The following is an 18376-nucleotide window of genomic DNA, read 5'->3' on the forward strand; positions in this document are numbered from 1 at the left end:
GGAAAAGTTGATTCTGCCGGGACGTTAATGAGCCCAGAGTGACCGGTGTGTCAGGTTCTTACATTACCGTTCAGTAGTTATATGGCTGTGTAAACATATGTAAACGTTAGCTAGCTAGCTGTCATTACAGCAGTATCTTGTGGACTACACAGCTGTGTGTTGCGGCCGTTTCTATGGTTACCACGTGCAGAGCACCAGCTGTTTTTTCTCTTCACATGAGGCGCGGTGAGCGTGCGGCTGGCAACTCCCATGTAAAAAGATCTGATCAATTTTTAAAAAGCATGTTCTCCATTGCTCAGTTGGTTGCTTCTGTGCTGTTGATAAGGCTTCTGATGAAAAACACACCAGCTTCAGCTGTTTATTACACCATGTCATGAAATATATACATGGCCTTTGAACTGCTTTCTGCTGATCTTTAGATAGAAAGGGTCTAAAAGCATTTAGTTCTTGATTTTTACAGACAGGCCTCTGTCCCAGGTGTGTCCAAGATGTTAAAGATCATCATGGTGATTAAACCAGACGATTTATTTGAGGTTCCACTGCAGTGAGCAAGACCATCTTTATGAGGACATTAGTGGGGAAAATGCTCTAGAATCAAACATAAAGCTGTTAGTTGGTACAAATTCTCCCTGCTTGGATGAATGTTTTCTAATAATTCTATTTTCTTTGCTCTAGTTGTTGTTGCGACTCAATGCTGTTTAGAGATTGGACCTAAACATGTGAACAGGGTCTAGAGAGCAGTGTGGCTGCATTATACTCAACAGGATCACATGATATCTGTGTCTGAAACAGACCCAGCTGAGGCAGATCTTAGGTGGCAGAGACAAGATCAATAATATAATGTCATTACTAATGTTAGCATACATACAACACAACATCAAATATTATTTACTGGTAATTGTTCAGTAACTGAACAACAGGGTTTGGTGGAGATTTTCTGAACTGTTGGTTTGATCAACTGTTTACAAATCTTGTGATTTCATGTTTGATTTATTGATCAGTCTTAAGTATTTTCCACCTAAAATTCACCAGAAATGATCATTTCACAGCTGTTCTTTAAAAAACATCTCCCGGGGGGCCAAGGCCCCGGACCCCCCGGAGGGTCTGTGCATCTCAACCCCCCCGATGTTCAAACCAAAGTTACACCCTTGGCTGTGCAGCATAAGTTACCATGGTGATCTAGCCGGTTACAAGTGAGCCACCTGCGTGAGACCGAAAAGCCAAAGTTAAACCGAAAGTTAGCTGCTGACTGATCTGGCTTCGTGAGACAAACCTCTGGTCAACAGACTGAAGCTTCAGTTATCAGTTTCACCACATCACACCATAATAATGAATCCACATCATCATCATCATCATCATCATCATCATCATTCACAGTCAGTTCTGTCTGTAGGACCGAAACACACAGAAGAGAAGACAAGACTCCACATAATGAAACTCTACAGTGAATCAGGTTCAAGTCAGTAGATCTGACAACAGCTGGATTCTACTCATTTAGCTTTACTCTGATCTACAGAGACTTCAAGTTCAGCCGAACGAGTCCTTGGAAGCACTTCCTAGTCCTTAATTTCCTAGTCCAGCACTTCCTGGTCTTTCTTATCCAGAGAAGCTTCCAGAGTGCAGCAGTAGAACGAGTTCTTGGGACAGTAGAACAGTTCTTTGTGAGTCCGTGGTTTCCTAGTTGTTTTTTTCCTAGTCCCTTGGTATCCTAGTCCCTTGGTATCCTAGTTCCTTGGTCTCCTAGTCCCTTGGTCTCCTAGTCCCTTGGTCTCCTAGTCCTTCTTCCTCCTGAAGCTGACCTTGTCTTTCGTCTCTTGCAGTCGCCCGCTCAGCCGCTCCTTCGTCTCCTCCATCTTGTCCTGCAGGTACTCTTTGACGGGCGGCGGTGTGGACATGTAACCGTGGCGACGGAGGTACTTGACGGACAGCGAGGTCCAGCCCAGGCTGACGGTGTATCTGGCAGGAGTGGCGATCTGACAGGAACAACTTTATTAGAATCACAATGAATTAAGACCACAGGTCAGAGGTCAGGGTTTCGGTCAGAGGTCAAGGGTCAAGGTCAGGGTTTAGGTCAGAGGTCAGGGATCGGGGTCAGGGTTTAGGTCAGGGGTCAGGGGTCGGGGTCAGGGTTTCGGTCAGGGGTCAGGGGTCGGGGTCAGGGTTTCGGTCAGAGGTCAGGGGTCAGAGGTCAGGGATCAGCGGTCAGAGGTCGGGGTCAGGGGTCAGGGTTTCGGTCAGGGGTCAGGGTCAGGGTTTCGGTCAGAGGTCAGGGATCAGCGGTCAGGGGTCAGGGATCAGGGTCAGGGTTTCGGTCAGAGGTCAGGGGTCAGGGTCAGGGTTTTGGTCAGCGGTCAGGGGTCAGAGGTCGGGGGTCAGCGGTCAGGGGTCAGAGGTCGGGGGTCAGCGTACCTTGTACAGGGCGTAGGCCGTCAGAGCGTGTCCGCTCTGTGAGTTCTGCAGCAGGTTGATGATTCTCTCTGGAAAACCTGGAATGAACTCCAGGACTGGAACCACGTTCACGCCACTGTGGAGACAATATACTGGTTTCACTGGTTCTACTGGTTTTATAGGTTCTACTGGTTCTACTGATTTTACTGGCTCTACTGGTTTCACTGGTTATACTGGCTATATTGGGTTTACTGGTTCTACTGGTTACTGCTGGATTTACTGGTTCTACTGGTTTTATAGGTTATACTGGCAATATTGGTTCTACTGGTTACACTATACTGGATATGCTAGTAACACTAAGGAACATTGTATATCGTCAGTCTGATGTTATCTGTTCTTATTTAGTGATGAAGTTTTGTCTTTCCCTCAGCTCGCCTCGTCTTCTATTGCAGTTAGTGATTTCCTACGTTACCCAGAATACCTTTGGACAGCCCCCAGAGAACTGGGGAAGAGCTTGATATATGATAGTCAGTGGATATTTGTTTTTTTCCACCAGTAAAACAGTAAAAGCACATTTTCAAAATCTCCTTAAGAGTTTTTCCAGGTTTTGTAAACAGAATTTTCATCCTCATAGTCTCACATGCCAGAAGTATAATATTTATGTATAATTGTTTTCTCAGAGGTAAAGGACTTACAGACCACTTCATAACACACAACACAACACCTGGCATTATATTAATGAGCGAATCATTAACATCTCACCACCGACACACTTCATTAAACATGTCAGCACTGAAAAAACGTCTTCACATGAATCGTTACTGATATCGAAAAACTCCCAGTATGATTTTGTCAATATGATGCTGCACTAATCTGGTCTTGTTTATTTATTTAGTCTTGTCTTTATTGATCTCACTCTGTGGTTTTGTGTCTTACTTCATGGCAGCGTAGTAGAAGGAGGTGAACCAGGCGGCGGAGGTCAGCAGGTGAACTGGAACCAGAACTTTTCCATATTGTCTGAGGGTTCGTTTGAACCTGGAGACCAGACCCACGGAGCCGTCCTGGAGTGGGTCGGCGTCCGGACCCAAACCTGGCTCCGATGGACCGGTTCGGGCCACACCATCTGATTGGCTAACACCTGTGGGATGGGAGGAAAATTATAATGACTTTATTTGTGGAGCAGCTTTTCAAAAACAAAAAAATAGTATGAGATTGGTGTAATTGATAAAAATGCACAGCAAAGGCAGGAAGCCCTTAAGCTTCAACCAAGACCGTGGAACTGTATGACCTCTGACCTCTGACCTGAAGGACCTGGAGGTTGATATATGACCTCTGACCTGAGGGACCTGGCGGTTGATATATGACCTCTGACCTGAGCTGGGAGCCAGTGAAGAGCACAGGGGAAATGTGGTCCTCATTCTAGACCAGTTAGAAGCCTAGCAGCAGCATTTTGGACAGTTTGGACGGACATGACAGACTAACACCTGGAGGAGATGAACCCATGAATAACTTTCTCCAGGTCATGAAACAAATGAAGGACTTGATTTTAGAGATAATGATTCTGAGCTGGAAGAAACTAGATTTCACTACTGAGTTGATTTGTTTGTGAGATTTAAAGGCTGAATCAAAAATCACACCAAGGTTTTTGGCATGTGGCTTGACAGGATAACTCTCCTAGAGTTAGGAGGGCCAAATATAACGACCTCTGACCTCTCGTTCAGCTCCCTTCCAACATTTGATATCATAACAGTCCCTAAGGTTATTTAAGGGCAGACATCATTGGGTTTTAGTGGGAGTAGAGCGGAGTATCATCAGCGTAACAGCGACTAGAGAGTGGAAGCATATAGAGATAGAAGCGGAGCCTTGTGGGACAAAATGTTAACCGAGGTGGATGAGAAATCGCCCATTCTGACCGAAAAGGTTCTGTTGGTGAGGTAGGAGGTAAACCGATCAGGGCTGCGCCTCGAACGCCAACCCCATGTGACCCCATGTGACCCCAAAGCAATGCTCAGGTCCAAGAGGATTACAATGGCTCCATCCCCGGAGTCAACAGACAGCAGGAAGCCACTTGATTCTGTACTGCGCTCTAATTCAGATGGAATTCTTCAAGGATGTTATTTTGATCTACATAGGACAGCAGCTGAGAAAGAACAACATTTTTAACTTTGGATAAAAACATGAGATCAGGTCAGAAATGGTCACGGACTAGGTTGGGCTTCTTAAGCAGCAGCTGGACCATTTAAAACACGATGGCACGGTACCAGAGTGTCTAATTCACTCTAACGGACTGTGACTTGTGTCTGTATAATATACTGTATATATTATATTATATTATATTATATTATATTATATTATATTATATTATATTATATTATATTATTTTATGAAGTATATTATATCTCATTTTCCCATCTTACCGAGGAGCAAGTCTCCAAGCTTCGGCTTGACTCTCGTCCCACTACCTGTCCGTTGGACCCCATACCCTCCAACCTCCTGCAGGCCATCTCGCCCACACTTATCCCTGCAGTCACACACATCATCAACTCCTCACTTACAGCAGGTGTGTTCCCCACTGCTTTTAAGCAAGCCCGGGTTACCCCGCTGCTAAAGAAACCTACACTCAGCCCATCTCAGGTTGAAAGTTACAGGCCGGTTTCACTCCTCACCTTCCTTTCCAAGACTCTTGAGCGTGCAGTCTTTAATCAAGTCTCTGAATTCCTTTCTGAGAACCGCCTGTATGATCCTAACCAGTCCGGCTTCAAACACCGACACTCTACCAGACTGCGCTCTCGTCTGTAGTGGAAACACTGCGATCAGCTAGAGCTGCCGGTCAGTCCTCTGTTCTAATGTTGCTTCACCTATCGGCCGCCTTTGACACGGTTAACCACCAAATCCTCCTCTCCACACTCGCTGAGCTTGGCTTCTCAGGATCCGCTCTCTGCTGGTTTGAGTCCTGCCTCTCAGGGAGAGCCTTTAGAGTGTCTTGGAGAGGGGAAGTGTCTAAATCCCACTGCTTGTCCACAGGGGAACCTCAAGGGTCAGTGCTTGGACCCCTTCTCTTTTCAATAGACACCACCTCACTGGGTGCAGTGATCCGCTCACATGGCTTCTCATACCGTTCATATGCTGACGATACCCAGCTCCTCCTATCGTTCCCGCCATACGACCCCACAGTCTCTGCACAGATATCGGCCTCATGCCTCGCCGATATCTGGGCTTGGATGAAGGAACGCCAACTTCAGCTTCACCTGTCAAAGACTGAGCTCCTTGTCATCCCAGCCAGTCCCTCTGTACAACAACAGATCAGTATCCAGCTCCAATCAGCTCAGCTCATGCCCACAAAGTCTGCCAGAAACTTGGGTGTCATGTCTGATGACCAACTAACCTTCAAGGAGCATGTGGCTTCTGTCGCTCGGTCATGTGGATTTGCTCTGAACAACATCAGGAAGATCAGACCCTACCTGTCTGAACATGCAGCTCAACTCCTGGTTCAGGCTCTTGTAATATCAGCCTTGACTCCTGCAGCTCCTTACTGGCAGGGCTCCCGGCATGTAGCTCAAACCTCTGCAGATGATCCAGAAAGCGGGGGAGCGTCCGGTCTTCACCCGGCCCAAAAGAGCACATGTCACTCCGCTGTTCATCTCCTCCTCTGGCTCCCAGTCGCCCGCATCCAGTTCAAGTCCTTGATGCTCGCCTACAAAGCGGCGACCAAAACAGCTCTGACCAACCTGAACTAGGAATGCGCCGATCCAATACTTGGTATCGGTATCGGGCCGATATTGGCCTAAAATGCTGGATTGGACATCGGTGGCAGTGAACGTTATAATCCGATCCAGAGCAATCAGTTCGAGCCCCCGGAGTAATTAACGGGCGTAGTCGCCCGCCGTAAAACATGCCTGAGTTTGCACGTGACGCGACACGAGTGAGTGAAGAAGTTGGAAAAAGAAAGAGAGCTTGCAGGCAATGTGCTAATGTAAACATGTCAGCAGTTGGGAATTATTTTAGCCCCAAAGGGACGGTAGATGGCTATGCCATTACTAGTTAGCGTCCCAAAGATCTTTATCCAACTCACTTTACCAAGAACTTCATCTGGCGATGCCTTCCAAACGCCTGCTCCTTGGCTCAAACTTACATCGAGTGTCCTTGGGCTTAGTATCATGTACATGCCACCATAAAGGTTTCAATTAAGTCTTCTGTTTTCACAAAACAAAGCTTTTTGGAGATGGGGGCTAAAGCTAATGCTACTGCGCTGATGATGCTGCGACCTGTGTGTGCGTAAGCATCAGTGATTGTCAACACTGTCAGTGAACGGAGGAACAGGCTGACAGCAGAGAGAGGTTTCTGAATAAAAACCTGCCCCTTGTCCTTTAGTGATTAAAACTAGACTGGACTTGGCACACACTGGAGGTTATGACCAGAAAAAGCCTATGTGTGGCAGTATTTTCAGTTATTCACACTAAGGAAGAGAAAAAATATATAAGCAATGGCTGTATGGTTGTTTCAATATTGTTTTGTAGCAGCATGCACTAGGGCTGGACCCGAATATTCGACTATTCGGATACTCGTTCGTTGGGTAGGTATTCGGTTTTCAATTTTGGGATTCGGATATTCGTTTTTTTAAATGTCATTTTATATGTAATCCAAGCCAGTTGCCATTGACGCTACAAAGCAGTTTCTTTTTTTTTTTTACTTACATTCAAATGTCAGTCACATGCTGATCGCCATGGTGGCACAGAGAAAAAAGTACGACCTGAAATTCAAGCTGTCAGTTTCAAATTTGCTGAACAAAACTCAGGAGAAGCAGCAGCAAGACATTTCTCCGTTGATCTTTTTTTTTTTTAATCTTTTTTCTAAGGTAGGCTACCGGTATTTTGATATGGGGCTCTCCCTCTCTCTCTCTCTCTCTCTCTCTCTCTCTCTCTCTCTCTCTCTATGTATGTTAAGTATGTTTTCAGCGCTGTGTTTTTGTGACTGTGTGAACTTTGTCGGGTGAACTGTTACCCATGTATGGAAAGCCAAGCAGTTTGAAGGTGCGTGACTCTTAACCACCCCCCCCCCCCCCCCGCGCGCCCCCCCTGCTGCGGCCGAAGCTTCGAATATTCGCTGTTGATTACTACCGAAGCTCCGAAGCCCAAAAAATGGTATTCGGGACAGCCCTAGTATGCACTGGTCAGTTTAATGCTCTTTTGCACTTCTGTGAGTTTTTTTGCACTGGATCCCTATATTGCAGCAGTCTTATATATCCTAGGAACTGTCATTCCTATTTTGGTCAGTTATTTTGCCCTGCTGCTTTTCTTTTTTTTAACTATAAAATTATTGTTCCCATGGTATTTACATGTTGTATGCAGCTGTGTAATTATATTAAAAAAAAAAAACAGGTCAATATCGGATCGGTACTCGGTATCGGTTGATACTCAAAATTCTGGTATCGGATTGGCAGTGAAAAAAACGGTATCAGTCCATGCCTAACCTGAACTCCCTCATTCAGGTCTACGCTCCCTCCTGCTCACTACGCTCTGCTAAGGAGCGGCACCTGGTGCTGCCACCTCAGCAAGGCCCTAAGTCTCTATCCAGACTCTTCTTCTGTGGTTCCTCGGTGGTGGAACAAGTTACCAAACTCCATTCCATCCGCAGAGTCCCTCTCAATCTTTAAGAAAAGGCTAAAGACCCAGCTCTTTAGTGAACACCTTCTCACCTGATGGACTGTGTAATCTAAAAAAAACAAAAAAAACTCTATCTGCCTCTCTGCCTCGTGGCTCCTCTGTCCTGTTGGACCAGATCTTAGCTTTATGGCTCTTACTCTCGTTGTTCTCTCCTGACTAGATCCTTGCTTGTGTTGTATTAAAATCTCATGTGTACGTCGCTTTGGATAAAAGCGTCTGCCAAATGGGAAATTGCAATTGTTATATATAATCAGGTAAATGTGATTGGGTTCACACCCTCTTCCCAACCACACCCTGATGGAGACCCTGCGTTGGTTTTTAAGTATTTGTCCTAGGCCCATATTCTAAAAAAGGCTTTTTATCTACTCTCCTGAAGATCGCCCTCCATGGCTTATTTGTTGTTTGACAATAGTAGAAACTAGTTTTAAATATAGGTATACCACAGACATGTGTATATAACGTTCAAATATTCTAATATTCTGAGAAAAATCACAGAATTTCTGAGATTAAAGGCAGAAATTTGCAAGAAAAAACTCACAAATTCTGAGATAAAAAAAGGAGCCAGGATAGTGAAATTATTGAAGTTTTGTTGTACCTCCTCACTGCCGTGTGGCGTTCATGTTCGGCGGCATCTGTGGTGTGGAGATGACTGTCTCACACTTGGTGGATCCTGGCTCTTTGCAAGAAATACTATTTTTATGACTTTTTTCTCAGAATATTAGTATGTTATAATAACCAGAGTATTAGTATGTTATACTAGTATGTTATAATAACCAGAGTATTAGTATGTTATACTAGTATGTTATAATAACCAGAGTATTAGTATGTTATACTAGTATGTTATAATAACCAGAGTATTAGTATGTTATATTAACCAGACTATTAGTATGTTATAATATCTAGAGCAGTGGCTCCCAAACTTTTTAAAGTCCTGTACCCCCTCAAACATTCAACCTCCTGCTGTGTACCCCCTCTACCTCCACAGACGGCCAACTCTCATATGATGTTACATTTTGCCATGTTTGTAAGCCTGCTACAAAAAGGAAGTAGCCTACCGTAAAACTTCAATTAATAGCCCGGGCTTTTATTTGCTTCAAACACTGAACTCAACCGGTCTGATATTGGCATCAGTATTAACCTTGGCTTCAGTTTGGTTTCACAACATAATGGAAGAACTGGTGACCTCCCGGTGACCCCAACTGACCTGTGGGGGGTCGGCGTCCTGTAGTCCAGAACGAGGCTGAAGTCACAAACCCGCGACGAGTGGTTAGCTAGGACCAAAAACACAAGGAGCGGTCAGCAAGGACCAAAAACACAAGGAGCGCTCAGGTCAGCTAGACTCAAATCTGTCATCTTATTTAAAAGTAGCGTCATTTGTTTTTAAAAAACCGTCAAACAGTAATTCATTTGGTCAGTGTAGATGCTGATCTCATGTTGGAAATCTTCATGTGAGTGTTTCTGTATTTACCTTGCTGGTTGACCAGGGGGAGGAGGAGGGGGAGGAGAAGAAGGTGGAAGAGGAGGAGGATGAGGTGGAGGTGGAGGTGGGGAGCTCCCAGGGATGGAGGAGCCGCGTAGCGCCCCCCCGCTGCCAGGAAGAGTGGATAAGAAACCGAAACATCTTCCACCTCCTCACACCTGAGTCACTGTCTGGAACACACGCACACACACACACAGCAGAGAAGTCATTATCATTTAAAATAACAGAAATATACTGTAGTTGTGGTGTTAGCACAGCAAGGAGGACCCAGGTGGGATTTAACAGTCCAGTCGTGATCGTCAACTGTCAGCTGACCGAAAGTAGATGTTCAACAAAGTGTCACTCGCCTATTTGGTGCTTCACTACAGACCAAGGAACACAAACTCAGACCTTAGAGATGAAGACTGCCAGTCAAGCCTCTACTTAAACCTGCAGTTAGCAACAGATCTTCTAACCAATCCTGAAGCTAACGTGAGACATAATGATATAAACCAATATCCAACTGTGTTGCTGTTTTCTCCTATTTTCTAAAGCTTGTCGTCAAACTCCGCTCCTGAACGAAGGTCCTCCCACTCTGTTCAGTAGCTTTCAATTTTTTTGAAAACTAGCTTGTTTCCTCCCTGGCTGTTTAAAAGGTGTCCTGTCAAACTAGTCAACTTTTTGTTAAACTAGTAAACTGTTAAACTAGTAAGCTTGTTGTTAAACTAGTAAACTGTTAAACTAGTAAACTTGTTAAACTAGTAAACTTGTTGTAAAACTAGTAAACTGTTAAACTAGTCAACTTGTTGTAAAACTAGTAAACTGTTAAACTAGTAAACTGTTAAACCAGTAAACTGTCAAACTAGTAAACTTGTCAAACTAGTAAACTTGTTAAACTAGTAAACTGTTAAACCAGTAAACTTGTTGTTAAACCAGTAAACTTGTTGTTAAACTAGTAAACTGTCAAACTAGTAAACTTGTTAAACTAGTAAACTGTTAAACTAGTAAACTGTCAAACTAGTGAATTGTTAAACTAGTAAACTGACAAACTAGTAAACTGTTAAACTAGTAAATTTGTTAAACTAGTAAAGTTGTTGTTAAACTAGTAAACTGTCAAACTAGTAAACTGTTAAATTAGTAAATTTGTTAAACTAGTAAAGTTATTGCTAAACTAGTAAACTGTCAACTAGTAAATTTGTTAAACTAGTAAAGTTATTGCTAAACTAGTAAACTGTCAAACTAGTAAATTGTTAAACTAGTAACCTGTCAAACTAGTAAACTGTTAAACTAGTAACCTGTCAAACTAGTAAACTGTTAAACTAGTAAATTTGTTAAACTAGTAAAGTTGTTGTTAAACTAGTAAACTGTCAAACTAGTAAACTGTTAAAATAGTAAATTTGTTAAACTAGAAAAGTTGTTAAACTAGTAAAGTTGTTAAACAACAAGTTTGACCACAACAAAATGTAATTATTGTAAATTGCTTTGGACAAAAGCGTCTGCTAAATGACATAATGTAATGTAATGTAACCTAAGGCTAACTCTAACCCCGAGACTTTTTAGTGACACATTATAGTCATTTGATAGGAAGTTGAGTATCAGCACTGGACTTTACAAATATGGTTGACCTAGTATTCTAGTAGTACTCTGGTTATTATGGTTATTATAACATATGAATACTCTGGTTATAATAACATACTAGGTCACATTATACTAGTACCGAGTACTAGCATAACATAGTATTAGTATGTTATATTAACCAGAGTATTCATATGTTATAATAACCATAATAACCAGAGTATTAGTATGTTGTAATAACCATAGTTATGGAAGAGTATTAGGGCCATTGTAGATTTTTTTTTTTTACTGCAGTCGGGGGGAGGGGGTAATATTCTAATATTCTGAGAAAAATCACAGAATTTCTGAGATTAAAGGCAGAAATTTGCAAGAAAAAACTCACAAATTCTGAGATAAAAAAAGGAGCCAGGATAGTGAAATTATTGAAGTTTTGTTGTACCTCCTCACTGCCGTGTGGCGTTCATGTTCGGCGGCATCTGTGGTGTGGAGATGACTGTCTCACACTTGGTGGATCCTGGCTCTTTGCAAGAAATACTATTTTTATGACTTTTTTCTCAGAATATTAGTATGTTATAATAACCAGAGTATTAGTATGTTATACTAGTATGTTATAATAACCAGAGTATTAGTATGTTATACTAGTATGTTATAATAACCAGAGTATTAGTATGTTATATTAACCAGACTATTAGTATGTTATAATATCTAGAGCAGTGGCTCCCAAACTTTTTAAAGTCCTGTACCCCCTCAAACATTCAACCTCCTGCTGTGTACCCCCTCTACCTCCACAGACGGCCAACTCTCATATGATGTTACATTTTGCCATGTTTGTAAGCCTGCTACAAAAAGGAAGTAGCCTACCGTAAAACTTCAATTAATAGCCCGGGCTTTTATTTGCTTCAAACACTGAACTCAACCGGCCTATATTTGGGACAGGCGTCTATATGGGACAGGCCTTTAATTCCTTTTGCACAAAATTCTTGCTCAGCAAAGATGGGAAATACTATCAAATTGTTTATTTAAACCAGTATGAATATTAATTGTATAAAAATTAGGCTATCGAATAACATATCAATTACGAATGATTCACTTGATCTCGCTCAGAGAGAGAGAGAGAGAGAGAGTGAGAGAGAGAGAGAGAGTGAGAGAGAGAGAGAGAGAGAGACGGTGGTCGAGCGAGCTTGAAAGTGAATGAAGAAAGGGAGCGGTGGTAGCGAGAAAGCCGGTGAATCAGAGAAATAAAACGTTTTTTTCTGATTGTTTCACAGCGTTTATGTTCTAAAAGCCCTCTCATATTTGGTTGGTTAGGTTTAGGCATGAGGAGTGAGATGGATCAGGGTCAGAGCCAATCAGAGGCAGAGTAGGGGCGGGTCTTCGCAGAATGCGGGTGGGAAAAAAAACACTGCTAAAGATCATGCGACTGCCAACTGTTAATTACTGTGACAAGTGGTTTTTTTTTAAAGTGTGGGTCTATTTTTGACACAGAGAGGGTACTACAGATTTCTTTTGGCATACCCCCGACATAACTGCGAGTGCCCCTAGGGGTACGCGTACCCCACTTTGGGAATAGCCGATCTAGAGTATTAGTATGTTATATTAACCAGGCTATTAGTATGTTATGTTAGTGTGTTATATTAACCAGAGTATTAGTATGTTATATTGGTATGTTATAATAACCAGAGTATTAGTATGATATATAAGTATGTTATAATAACCAGAGTATTAGTATGATATATAAGTATGTTATAATAACCAGAGTATTAGTATGTTATATTGGTATGTTATAATAACCAGAGTATTAGTATGTTATAATGGTATGTTATAATAACCAGAGTATTAGTATGATATATAAGTATGTTATAATAACCAGAGTATTAGTATGATATATAAGTATGTTATAATAACCATAATAACCAGACTATTACTATGTTATATTAACCAGAGTTAAATCCCACTGCTTGTCCTAGACTCTAGATATTATAACATACTAATAGTCTGGTTAATATAACATACTAATACTCTAGAATCTAGAATATTAGTATGTTATATTAACCAGACTATTAGTATGTTATAATATCTAGAGTATTAGTATGTTATAATAACCAGAGTATTAGTATGTTATATTAACCAGAGTATTAGTATGTTATATTAACCAGAGTATTAGTATGTTATGTTAGTATGTTATATTAACTAGAGTATTAGTATGATATATAAGTATGTTATAATAACCATAATAACCAGACTATTACTATGTTATATTAACCAGAGTTAAATCCCACTGCTTGTCCACAGGGGAACCTCAAGGGTCAGTGCTTGGACCCCTTCTCTTTTCAATATACACCACCTCACTGGGTGCAGTGATCCGCTCACATGGCTTCTCATATCGTTCATATGCTGATGACACCCAGCTCCTCCTGTCGTTCCCGCCAGACGACCCCACAGTCTCTGCACGGATATCGGCATGCCTCGCCGATATCTGGGCTTGGATGAAGGAACGCCACCTTCAGCTTCACCTGTCAAAGACTGAGCTCCTTGTCATCCCAGCCAGTCCCTCTGTACAACAACAGATCAGTATCCAGCTCCAATCAGCTCAGCTCATTCCCACAAAGTCTGCCAGAAGCTTGGGTGTCATGACTGATGACCAACTAACCTTCAAGGATCATGTGGCTTCTGTTGCTCGGTCATGTGGATTTGCTCTGTACAAGGAAGATCAGGAAGATCAGACCCTACCTGTCTGAACATGCAGCTCAACTCCTGGTTCAGGCTCTTGTAATATCAGCCTTGACTCCTGCAGCTCCTTCCTGGCAGGGCTCCCGGCATGTAGCTCAAACCTCTGCAGATGATCCAGAACAGGCGGAGCGTCCGGTCTTCACCCGGCCCAACAGAGCACATGTCACTCCGCTGTTCATCTCCTCCTCTGGCTCCCAGTCGCCCGCATCCAGTTCAAGTCCTTGATGCTCGCCTACAAAACGGCTCCGACCGACCTGAACTCCTCATTCAGGTCTACGCTCCCTTCGCCCACTACGCTCTGCCAAGGAGAGACCGCCTGGTGCTGCCACCACAACAAGGCCCTAAGTCTCTATCCAGACTCTTCTTCTGTGGTTCCTCATCTGCCACCACCACAAGGCCCTAAGTCTCTATACAGACTCTTCTTCTGTGGTTCCTTGGTGGTGGAACAAGTTACCAAACTCCATTCCATCCGCAGAGTCCCTCTCAATCTTTAAGAAAAGGCTAAAGACCCAGCTCTTTAGTGAACACCTTCTCACCTGATGGACTGTGTAATCTAAATAAAAAAAAAAAAAAAAAAATCTTTATCTGCCTCTCTGCCTCGTGGCTCCTCTGTCCTGTTGGACCAGATCTTAGCTTCATGGCTCTTACTCTCATTGTTCTCTCCTGACTAGATCCTTGCTTGTGTTGTATTAAAATCTCATGTGTACATCACTTTGGATAGGGGGGGCCGGATGGGAAATTGTAATTGAGTATTAGTATGTTATATTATTTATATTAATATGTTATAATAACCATAATAACCAGACTATTAGTATGTTATATTAGTATTAGTATAAGGTAGTAGTACAGAGGTACTAGTCAGTGAAATCTGCTGGTTTAGTGTTTAGTGTTTAGTTTTTGGTTTTCTCTCCTGAAGAATCCAAACTTATTTTTGTCTGAATCTTTTTTCATTTGGACTCGATCCACCTGCGCCCCCTGCTGGAGAAGGAGATCAGATCAGTGGGTATGTGTGTGCTATGTGTACATGTATGTGCTGTGTGTATGTTATTTATCAGCTTTAGATCTACTGTTAACACCTTCATATCAGCATAGTCTGTAAAAAACAGAAGTAGCTTCTCTCATGCCAATGCAAACCTGCTGCTGTTTTTCCACAGAGCCTTCATTAAGCCGTAAACATCAACATCCACTCTTCAGTTAAATAGTAATAGCAAATAATACAGATATGCTATATTATATTACTACATTATATTATAGTATATTATATTTTATTATATTATATGTTGTCCGTGCAGCACCGCATTAAGAAAAACATCTGCTTTTACAAATGGTTCGTCTGACATTCCTAAAATATTCTACCACCAAACTGTACAGTAAATCTGATACTTTATTCAAATAAAGTGCTGTTTTTTGATCATGTACATGCCGAATTTAGCAGAACACACAACCGATCCACACATGATCGGATTCATGTTTTACGACGTTCGTATCGTTGCTGGTAAGCAAGGTTTTATTAAATTCACTGATTTTTCAATGTAGTTTGGCGCACCAAAAGGTGTCGGGTCTACACAGGGATTTCCTGCAGGAGAACCCTAAAGCACATCATAGCAGATATACTCACAGTTACGGCTGCTACTAATAATAACTACAATGATTATACTTATGGCTATCACTACCAATAACAATAACAACACGTGACTAATATTAATAATGATAATAACGCACCTGTCTGGATCTGCTGGATCGGAAACACACAAGAGGATGGAAGCTAATCGATATATCTATAGACATCAATGTTCCTTATTGGAGTCGCTAACGGGTTTAGTGTTTAAACACAACGCAGAGGAAGCAGAACCTGGAGAATGACAGTTTGATGTTTATCTTCTGATCAACAATTTAAGACTGTCGGTCGCCATGTTCCTTCTGTTGGGACGCAGAAATGTGACGTATGTCCATCCAACAACATTTTTCCTGGAAGGTAAAGTTTAAGTGAACTATCTGTGTTGTCAATACTCTAAATCAGTTTTATTGAACATCTTGTTAATGTGCGACCAAACTGGCAACCCCGAAGGAGGCGATTGGATTGGAAGTGGAAACTAGTCCGGATCTGGCAACCCGACCCACCCGGAAGCTGGTCAGTGCGCATGCGTCCTGGTTGGAAACCAACGTGAGTTTGTTGTGTGTTTTTATCTGTGAATGTATTTTGCAACACGGCCGGTTTCTGTCCGGTTCCACATGTTGTGAAATCCGACAGCGACCGTTTCTGTTTCTAATGATAAGAAGCGAGATGGAAGCAAAGCGCCGTTTGCTTTCCGGACAGAGAACACAAGCTCCAGGGCTAACGGCTAGCTCCAGGAGCTAGCTGCTAGCCTGCTAGCTAACAGCCAGCTCCTGGAGCTAGCCTGCTAGCTAACAGCTAACCCTCTGTTTTAAAAACAGAGTAGAATAGAATATGTTTCAACAGTACAGGAGTTAGCCTTTTAGTTTAGCTAACGGCTAACTGTGCTAACATACCAGACAGTAGAGATGAACAGATAAATGAGTAGAATCTGTTACAGTAACAATATATCAATATATATCAATATATATCAATATTTAGGCTATATCAAATATCAGTATTTATATCAGATATCAATATTTATATCAGATATCAATATATATATCAGGTGTTTATATGTTCAGACAGATATTTAGATGTTTATGTGGATTTATCCTCCACTACATCCCTCTGTCTGTCTCACTGTCTGTCTCACTGTCTACCTGTCTCACTGTGTACCTGTCTCACTGTCTGTCTCACTGTGTACCTGTCTCACTGTCTGTCTCACTTTCTACCTGTCTGTCTCACTGTCTGTCTCACTGTCTACCTGTCTCACTGTGTACCTGTCTCACTGTCTGTCTCACTGTGTACCTGTCTCACTGTCTGTCTCACTTTCTACCTGTCTGTCTCACTGTCTCACTGACTACCTGTCTCACTGTCTGCCTGTCTCACTGCCCCAGCTTCAGTAGAATGGAAACTGCAGCAGCAGAAAGACAGAAAACAGGAGAGGAAGAGGAGAACGGAGTGATGGCATCTAGAGGAAGAGGAAGAGGAGGGTCAGAACAGGAAGTAGGGAGGAAGAGGAGGCACGAGGAAGAGGAGGAGGACGAGGCATCGCCCTCCAAGAAGCTGGTGAGTAGGCTGCATAATTCTGGATGGAAAGAGAATCTGAATCTCAGAACTGAGATCAGGAGTCTGAGGGAAAATAGTTCTCCGGTTGTCTCCGGTCACTAGAGGGTGTCTCCGGTCACTAGAGGGCCTCTCCGGTCGTCTCCGGTCACTAGAGGGCCTCTCCGGTCGTCTCCCGTCACTAGATGGCATCTCCAGTCGTCTCCGGTCACTAGAGGGCGTCTTTAGCTGTGAGATGCAGTTTCTCATACAGAGGCTCATGTGGCTCTGCCACAAAATAAAAGTTGGTCAATGTATAGAAATGGATCCAAATTGATCTCTGATGCGCCTAATGTGTCATCACATGCTGTCTGTCAGCAGACCAGCAGACTGAACTCAGTCAACAGATCCTCCTGCTGTGAAAACTGAGGTGAAACTTCACATTCCTCACTCTGCCCTAGGGCTGGGCGATAAATCGATTTTATCAGTTAATTTGAATTTATGGTTTACGATGATGTGTAAAAATGAAAATAGAGATTCACTTTAACCTGGGTAAATACGCACGGATCGCGCTCTGTCAATCAAGACCCACCACTTCCACCGCTTCCCTGAGCTTCCGCAGTCGATAACAACGCCCACCGAGGTTTCCCCTCAGACACAAACAGTGTCAAGACGGCAGCACACGCTTCTACAGGTGAGGAGCTCGTTTGGAAGCGGTTTGGTTTTGCAACGTCCGACGTCGAGCGAAGCACTGTCCGTTGTAAAGTTTGTCTAAAGTCTGTGACAACTGAAGGCAGCAGCACAACAAATTTATTCCAGCATCTCCGACAGAGGCAGCAGCCGAGTGGAGAAGTGTGCGGCGCTGCGACATGCAGAGCGAGTGGCAGCCGCCAAACGCCTGCTAAAAAGCAGGTAACTTTAGCAGCATCGTCTTCCTGTGACATCCCATATGACAAGAAGGAGCCCCCGGTGGAAAGACATTACAGATGCAATTTACAATTATAATTTCCCATTTGGTAGACACTTTTATCCAAAGCGACGTACACATGAGATTTTAATACAACACAAGCAAGGTTCTAGTCAGGTGAGAACAACGAGAGTGAGAGACATGAAGCTAAGATCTGGTCCAACAGGACAGAGGTGCTACGAGGCAGAGAGCCAGGTAAAGATGTTTTTTTTGTTTTTTTGGTTACACAGTCCATCGGGTGAGAAGGTGTTCACTGGGTCTTTAGCATTTTCTTAAAGATTGAGAGGGACTCTGCAGATCGAATGGAGTTTGGTAACTCGTTCCACCACCGAGGAACCACAGAAGAAGAGTCTGGATAGAGACTTAGGGCCTTGTTGTGGTGGCAGAAGAGGAACCACAGAAGAAGAGTCTGGATAGAGACTTAGGGCCTTGTTGTGGTGGCAGACGAGGAA

At 42.9% G+C, this 18376-nt stretch overlaps 1 protein-coding gene across 1 annotated transcript; it reads right to left on the minus strand.

Moving 5' to 3' along the window:
• Window positions 1-382: 382 nt before the first annotated feature.
• On the minus strand, window positions 383-11836 carry LOC139638302 (uncharacterized protein C18orf19 homolog A-like). Its single transcript, XM_071512402.1, has 6 exons — window positions 11525-11836; window positions 9520-9701; window positions 9256-9322; window positions 3325-3526; window positions 2410-2524; window positions 383-1973 (listed from the first exon to the last, which is right to left on the minus strand). The coding sequence occupies exons 2-6, from the start codon at window positions 9670-9672 to the stop codon at window positions 1773-1775; spliced, it is 738 nt and encodes a 245-aa protein (XP_071368503.1). The 5' UTR covers window positions 9673-9701; window positions 11525-11836; the 3' UTR covers window positions 383-1772.
• Window positions 11837-18376: the final 6540 nt, after the last annotated feature.

This window comes from Centroberyx affinis, unplaced genomic scaffold (genome assembly GCF_046629955.1).
Source record: "Centroberyx affinis isolate AG114_WGS23_722 - 3 ecotype Tasmania unplaced genomic scaffold, CSIRO-AGI_Caff_v1 ptg006252l_1, whole genome shotgun sequence".
Taxonomy (NCBI): Eukaryota; Metazoa; Chordata; class Actinopteri; order Beryciformes; family Berycidae; genus Centroberyx; species Centroberyx affinis.

Coding starts and splice junctions, on each gene's coding strand:
- LOC139638302 (XM_071512402.1), bottom strand. CDS start 9,672: ATGTTTCGGTTTCTTATCCACTCTTCCTGGCAGCGGGGGGGCGCTACG. Junction 9,323..9,519: donor CCCCCTGGTCAACCAGCAAG/GTAAATACAGAA, acceptor TTTTGGTCCTAG/CTAACCACTCGTCGCGGGTT. Junction 2,525..3,324: donor TTCTACTACGCTGCCATGAA/GTAAGACACAAA, acceptor TTGTCTCCACAG/TGGCGTGAACGTGGTTCCAG.